Source organism: Chrysochloris asiatica, unplaced genomic scaffold, assembly GCF_000296735.1.
Source record: "Chrysochloris asiatica unplaced genomic scaffold, ChrAsi1.0 scaffold00027, whole genome shotgun sequence".
Classification (NCBI taxonomy): domain Eukaryota; kingdom Metazoa; phylum Chordata; class Mammalia; order Afrosoricida; family Chrysochloridae; genus Chrysochloris; species Chrysochloris asiatica.
Window position 1 is genome coordinate 1,144,873 of NW_006408545.1, and position 8,329 is coordinate 1,153,201.

Sequence of the window (8,329 nt, forward strand, 5' to 3'; positions counted from 1 at the left end):
CCAGGATCGAACATTGTTTCGTTCTGCTGTGCATGGGGTTGCTATGAGTCGGTTCCGACTCGATGGCACCTGACAACAACAACAACATTGTCCCTTTTGACACACACACACACACACATATATAATAAATATCCATATGTATATATATATGGATATTCTAAGGTGGCAATCTTTACTTTTTTCATCTGAGTTTAAAGGTGACTTCTGAGAAACATTTAAATTCAAGGTAGGTCCAGAAAGCCTGGGTTCTGTATGAATTTAAAGATTTGTTTCACATTTTTTCTACATTTCTCTCAGGATCCATCTGTTATGCCTCTGATCAGATTGTTCATTCATGGTAGTTTGAAACCGTGTAGAGGAAGCAGTGATTCGTGGACAAAGTTATCCCGGTAGACTGGGTTTTCTCTCTGATTCTTGGCTTTCTATCTTCATCATTTTTTCCAAACCAAAAGAGGCTAATAATTTTATCTTAGATGGCCACTTAAAAGTTTTCAAGAACCCAGACACTGCTCAATGGGAGGTAGAATATACCCATCACAAACTATATTATGCCAATTGGCAGGACTGGCACAAAAGACCATGACAATAGTATCTTTCTCTGAAGATCTTATCAGTTAGGGCTGTATGTGATCTAACAATGCTCCACTCATATTCATAAGATTTTCAGTAACTAATATTCAGAAGCAGTCTGTCTCTCCTTTTTCCTATTCTTGTCTTTTTTGCCTGAAAAAAAAAACAAACCCCAAAAAAGTCCTCACAACTGTACCAATAAATAACATCAAGATAAATGGAGAAAAGATTGAAGCTCTCAAAGACTTCATTTTGCTTGGATCAGCCATCAATACTCATGGAAGCAGCATTTAAGAAATGAAACAACATATTACATTAAGCAAATCTGCTGCACAAGACCTCTTTAAAGTGTTCAAGAGCAAAGATGTCAGTTTGAGGATTAAGATGCACCTGACCCAAGTGATGATATTTTAAATAACCAAAATAACCTCATATGCATGTAAAAGTTTGGCAGTGAATATGGAAGACCATAGAAGAATTAATGCATTTGAGTTATGGTGTTGGAAGAGGATATTCAAAATACCATGGATCATGGAGTGCCAGAAGAACAAACAAAGTTGTGTTGGAATAAGTACAGCCAGAATGCTCCTTGGAAGCAAGGATGGTCAGATTTTGTCTCCTATCCTTCAGACATATTATTAGGAGGTATCCATCCCTGAAGAAGGATATCATGTTTGGTAAAGGGAAGGGTCAGAGAAAAAGAGGAAGCCCCCCACTTGAAGGATTGGCACAATGGCAGCAGGAATGGATTCAAATGTAGCAGTGATAATGAGGTTGGGTCAGGACTGGACAGTGTTTTATTCTGTTGTGCATAGTGTCACTGATTATTTAAGGTTATACTGGAGTAGTTGTTGTTATGTGCTGCTGAGTTGGTATCAACTCATAGAAACCTTATGCACAACAGAACGAAACTTTGCTCAGTCCTGCATCGATACCACAATCGTTGCAAAGTTTGATTTGGTTCCTGTAGCCACTGTGCTTGTCCATCTCAATGGGGGACTTCCTCTTTTTTGTTTACCCTCTACTTTACCAAGCATGATGTTCTTCTCCAGGGACTGGTCGCTCCTGAAAATGTATCCAAAAGTATCAGAAATGAAGTCTGCCCATCCTGACTTTTAAGGAGTATTATGGCTGTATTTCTTCCAACACAAATTGGTTTGTTCTTCTGGCAGTCCATGGTACTTTTAATATTCTCTTCCACATCATAACTCAAGTGCATCAATTCTTCTATGGTCTTCCTTAGTCTCTGTACGACTTTCACATGCATATGACATATGATGCTACTGAAAATTCCATGGTTTGGTATAAGTGCACCTTAATGTTCAAACTGACATCTTTTCTCCTGAATACTTCTAAGAGATCCTGTTTAGCAGATTTGCCTTATGCAATATGTTGTTTTATCTCTTGACTGCTGCTCCCATGAATATTGATGGTTGATCTGAGCAAAATGAATCTTTGACAGCTTAAATCTTGTTCCATTTATGTAGATATTATTTATTTGTCCAGTTATGAGGGTTTCTGTTTTAAAGAAAACATGAAGATGTGGAGGTGCAACCCATACCAAAGGCTGTGTTCTTTGATCTTCGTCAATAAATATTTTAATTCCTCTTTGCTTTTAGGAAGCAAGTTTGTGCCATCTGCATATCACAGGTTGTTAATGGGTTTTCTTCCAATCCTATTCTTCTTCATATAATCCAGCTTCTTCATAAAATCCAGATTCTTCCTATAATCTACTGGACTATGAACCACAAAGTCAGCAGTTTAAACCCACCAGCTACTCCTTGGAAACTCTATTCAGGGTTGCTATGAGTCGGAACCAACTTGATGGCCCTTAACAACAACAACAACAGATTGAATAAATATTGTGAAAGAATACAACCCTGACACACAACTTTCCTGATTTTCAACTATTCATGCCCCCTTGTTCTATTTCGACAATTTGCCTCTTAATCTGTGTACAGGTTCCTTATGAGCACAATAAAGTGTTTTGGAATACTCATTCTCCGCAGTGTTGTCCATAGTTTGACATGATCCATACAACTGGAAGTCTTTGCGTAGTCAATAAGACATAAATTAACATCTTTCTGGTATTCTCTGCTTTCATCCAAAATCTATCTGACGTTCAGCAATGATATCCCTTGTTCTACGTCCCCATCTGAATATGTCTTGAACCTCAGACAGCTCCTTGTCAATGTACTGTTACAGCCATTTTTGAATTTTCTTTAGCAGACTTTTTTTGGCATGAGATATTAATGCTATTGCCTGATGATTTCTGCATTCCTTTGGGTCACTGACTGGGCACAGACATGAGTCTGTGCCAATCAGTTGGTCAGGTAGTTAGTTGTCTTCCAAATTTCGTAGCATAGATGAGAGAGTGCCTTCAGTGCTGCCTCAGTTTGTATTGATTTAGGCCGAAGAGAAAATGTGTTAACCTTTGTAACCAACTTGCATTAATAGCAAGGAGAAATTGAAACAGGACTATGAATGTTGTTAGGTCCACATTTGTCAATTTCTGTGTCTGTGTCTCTCTTTCTTTCTCTTTTTTACTCTCTCTTCCTCTGGTAGCATAGTGGTTACGAATTGTACTGCTAACCTCAAGGTCAGCAGTTCAAAACTAACAGCTGTTCCATGGGAGAAAGATGAGGTTTTCTGCTCCTGTAAAGATTTACAGCCTCGGAAATCCAGTGGAGGGTCCCTATGAGTCGGAACCGACTCCATGGTACTTAACAACAACAACTTCCTATTGTTGTTTTCCATGTTGACTTCATTGAGATACAAGCATCATGTAGTGGTTAAGAGTTTATATAATGAAAGCAGAAGGCCTGAATTTGATATCTGGTTTTTCCTCTCATTAGTTGTGTAACCTTGCGCAAGTAAGACATCAGTTTTCTCTTCTGTTAAAACAGCCTATCTCAGGGTAGTTGTAAGGATTAAATTAATTGGATTAAAGGATATGTAAAAATGCTTCAATCACTGCCTGGCAGATAGGAAGTACTACGTAATTATTTATTGTTAGTGGTAGTACTGATACTTTCTTCTTCATATGGAACTCTCCTAGGGAGGACACGAGACTGCTTGCTGCTTTTCACTTACCTCTTGACTCATTCCACCAAACAGGAGAGTAGTTTCTTCCTCTTATCTTTCTAGTTTAGAAAAAGCCTTAAAGAAGGATCTTGGCTGGGCTAGTTTTATTCATAGACTAATCAATCAGAAGGCACTCTTAGAAGTAAGTACAGGTGCAGGAGTATTGGGACATTTTGACTGGCAGCTTCATTTAGCTGTTTCTTAAGAAAAGGCAGTCATATAGTAAAAACATGACCTTTGGGAATAAGAAATCAAATGTATGTATCTATTTATACAAAATGGATGTCCCTTTGTTTTTCCAGTCTTGGTTTCAGTCTAGCTTTCTAAATTATTGAACATATTCTCAAGCTGGGTAGTTTTCTTCAAAAAGACAAAGGTTCAGACTATTTTTTACGAGTCCTAGGCCTTACTTGCCTTAGCATGTTGCTAGGAAGCTGTTTCTTGATTTAGGAAGCTGATTACCTTATTGACAGGCGTTACAGTGCTTAGAAACTGAAACTCTCCGTAAGGCAGACTTCCCAGGAGTTTCATTTTCTTCCCTAAGTGGTGATCCATCAATGTAATCCTCTTTGAAGAAGAAATTATTTACCGTAACATTTGTTCTCTGAAAATGCATTATCATTGATAGATCGCTACAATCTACTGTTCCATTAGTTTGTTGGTAATACATTCTCTATCCTTTTTATTCTTACCGTATATAGTACTTAGACTGAGAAGTTGAACTTAAGAGTCACAAGACGTCCCTGGCTATTTAATAGTCTGAGCTTAGTATTTTATCTAGATAGCTGCCAATTTTACAATCACCTATATTTTACACTGTTAATGAAGAAAATTCTGAGTGATCCTTTCTGACACTACTATGTGTAGACCCAATCAGCAGACTATCTTCTCAGGATAATGAAGGTTAGTGATAGGTAATAAATTTTAGATTATCTGTGAAATGAACTATACTAAAATAATAACTCATTTTTCAAAAGTTATAAAATTACAGCAGATAATTAATATCTACTTATTAGAACTAAAATCCTGGTTGTGGCACTGTATATTAATGTGTTGGACTGCAAAGTCCATTTGAACCACAAAGTCAACAGTTCAAGTGCACCAGCTGCTTCTCAGAAGCCTTACACAGGGTCATTATGGGTTGGAACCAACTCGATGGCACTTAACAACAACAACACTAGTTGTATAAGCTGCTAGCAAAGTTCCTGAACAAACAAAATCCCACTGCCATTGAGTTGATTCCAACTCACAGTAACCCTGTATAGGGTTTCTGACGCTTTAAATCTTAATAGGAGCAGAAAGCCTCATCCTTGTCCTGCGGAATGGCTGATAGACTCAAACTGCTGACCTTGTGATTAGCAGTCTAGTGCTTTTCCTACAGTACCAGTTGTTTTTGATGTTAAGTGCCGTGGAGTCAATTCTGACTCATAGCAACCCTGTACAGGGTTTCTGAGGCTGTAAATCTTTATAGGAGCAGAAAGCCTCATCTTTCTCCCGCTGAGCAACCAGTAGTTTTGAACTGCTGACTATGTGGTTCGCAGCCTGACTTGTAACCACTAAGCTACCAGAGATCCTTATTAGTGACTCTACTTTGGCTAAGAATCCATAGTGGCCCAATGGTTAAGAATTTGGCTGCTGCTGGTTGCTAAACAGAAGGTTACTCACTAGCTCTGCTCCATAGAAGAAAATACCTGGCAGTCTGTTCCTATAAAGATTCATGGTGTTGGTGTTGATGGTTGTGTACTGTTGAGTCATTTCTTACTCATAATGATCCTGTATAGGGTTTCAGAGGCTGCAAATCTTTACGAAAGTAGAAAGCCTCATCTTTCTCCCAAGGAGGGACTGATAGATTCAAACTGCTGCTAAGTTTTGCAGTTAGCAACCCAACTCACAACCCACTATGTTATCAGGGTTCTTTCTAGAAAGTTTATAGTTTAGAAAATCCAATGGAACAGTTCTGTAAACTTGCTATGAATCAGAATTGATTTGATTGCATGCAACAATGACCACTCTTTTGACGAAACATTAGATTCACTTCTACAAATCCTAATCCCCAAACTACACTCTAGACTAATTAATCCAAATTTATTATGGTGGAATCCAGACATAAGTATTTTTTATAGCTCCCTGGGTGTTCCAGCGTTGAGCCATTTTAGAATCATTAATCTAAGTATATAGTTCTTTTAATTATTTGGTAAGCACAGCCTTATTTTAAGTCTTTCTTTTTCAGGATATTATTGATAGACTTATAATTTTGAATTCTGAAGCTAAGATTCGTTCTTTATTTAATTATGAACAATCACATATCTTTGGACTAAGGTAAGGTGCTAAATTTTACTTTAGATGTATTTTGTGTGATACGAATGTTTCTATAAATGTTTTTATATTTTTTAAAGTTTTTAAAGTAACTTAATTTAAAATCAAGCTTAAAAGTAATTTGTCTTTCTCTAAAATATAGACAAAGAAAATTGCAACTGTCAGGTCTTTGTCTTCATTTATGCCCTGTATTACTACAGTGTCTTCCACTATTGCTCACTATAGTAGATACATTTAGGAAACTATTTTATTTAGCTCACCCTGAACAGTGCTTTTTCTGCCCTGGTGTTTGATTAGACTTCTGCCATAATGTAAGCTTCAGAAAGGTCTAGAAATGGATGATTCATCTTTACTCTTTAACTTTAGTTTTCCTGGGGTTTGTATCTTTCTGGTTAAATTTATATGCTTTGACAATTTATTTAGCATATTCAAATGGAAAAGAAAATAGAGATTTTGGACTACAGAGACTTGCAAAATTTTTAATGTTTGTGTCATTTTGTATTTATAACTTGGCTCTGCTACCTCTAAATTATTACCATTGAAAGCAACTGGTTTAAAGAAGTTTTCTATTTTTACTGGTTTATGATTTTTCCCCCTTGTGTGCTAGCAAAGTAAGGAGCCTGGTTGTGCAGTGATTAAGCACTTGGTTAATAACCAAAGGTTGGTGATTCAAACCCACCAGTGGCTCCATGGGAGAAAAGATTAGAGTCTAGGAAACCATACAGGGAAGCTCTACTCTATCCTATAGGGTCATGGTGAGTTAGAATCAGCTCAACAGCAACAACTAGCAAAGTGACTTTCTCAGTCAGGGACGATCAGTGAGGATGTCTAAACTTGGCCTTCCCTGATGGTAATATGTTCTATAGATCATAAACTTTTTTTATAAAACATTCATTTATAGCTAATCTTCATCTTTGGATTTTCTGCTTCAAAAAAGGTGTTTAAAAGGTACAACTATTAATAGTTTTTGACCAGTATGCACTTTATCTCCATATTTTTATATTAAATTTTAATTTTTAGTGTTTGGCATCAGATATATCACAAAGCAAACAGTTATGAAATACTATGAAAAGTTCATTCAGTAAAACATCGTATTGCATAGAAAATGTACTTCTCAGTTTTATAGTTCTGACATACAAAATTAAACTTATTATTATTGATATAATAAGTGAGTATCCTTTTATTCTGTGTATTTTCTTATTTTGAAAGAATAATATTTTTCTCTAATAATCTTTTGGAAAAAAATAACCATTGTTGCTGTTGTTAAGTACCACCGAGTCAGTTCCAACTTGTGACGATCCTGTTTAGGGTTTCCAAGGAGTTTGAACCGCTGACCTTACGTTCAAACCAACTGTAAGATCAAGTGCTTATCCTACAGCACACCAGAAGATCTTATTAAATCCTGTAAAAAGCAATTCAAGAATGCCAAGCTTCTGGGGATAAAATACCTTTATGTATAGAATATGTGTGTTCCCATAATATAGAAATGAAATCCCTCTATCCTATAATATTTAGAAAATGTACCATTCCTTTTTTTATATAACAGAAGTACAGTATGGTGGCTAATCTCTGGGGTCAGACTACGTGCTGTTTACTGGTTGTATGAGTTGGGACCTCAGTTATTCATAAAATGGGAGATAATGATAGCAGTTTCCTCATGGAGTTATTGCGAGACTTTCATATTAAAGGCAGTAGCTGGCACGTAGCAAGCACTATAATAAAAGTTCACTTCTAGGACTAGTAGTGGGGCAGTCGTCGTTATTCAGGTGCTTCTTTGTTTACTCGGCACTGCTTTTATGTTGGACTATAAAATGTTTTCAGTCTGTCTCTGTAGTCTGCCACATGTATCCTCTTGGTTTGTGAGGTTTCTAACTTAACTGCTCAGACCTAAAGTGACAAAATTGTTTTCTGAGGCAAAGTTTGTATTTTAATTTTATGAACTTTTTCATCATTTTTCTTTGAAAAGGTAGTCATCTCACTGTGTGTATATATGTTTTTAAGCAATATGTTGGTGTGTTTTTATTAAAATTTTACATAGCAAATTAGGTTCTCATTTAACTATTTCTACACAAGTTGCCTAGTGACATGGATTATGTTTTTCATACCATGTCAACATTTTCATTAATTGTGTTCTGGTTGGTCTGTTGTATTTTAAAGTTAATTTTTATAATAATTCACTTAAATTTTTAAGCTATATATGTGAGGTTATTTACTTTCAGTTTTCTACTAATTTCAGTCTATCATTAGTAATTGAGGTCCAATGTAGATGATAATTTAGATAAGAGGTTTTTGTGTGTGTATAGGTATACTGTATAGATAGATAGATATAGATAGATATAGATAGATACAGATATAGACA

The 8,329-nt window shown here is 36.2% G+C and overlaps 1 protein-coding gene across 1 annotated transcript in view; it reads left to right on the top strand.

Annotated features, from left to right (window-relative positions):
• The window catches only part of TBC1D32 (TBC1 domain family, member 32), a 345,222-nt gene that overhangs the window by 210,467 nt on the left and 126,426 nt on the right, over positions 1–8,329 (top strand). Inside the window, 1 exon segment of the mRNA XM_006839881.1 lies at positions 5,885–5,973. Within this exon segment, the coding sequence (XP_006839944.1) occupies positions 5,885–5,973 (89 nt within the window).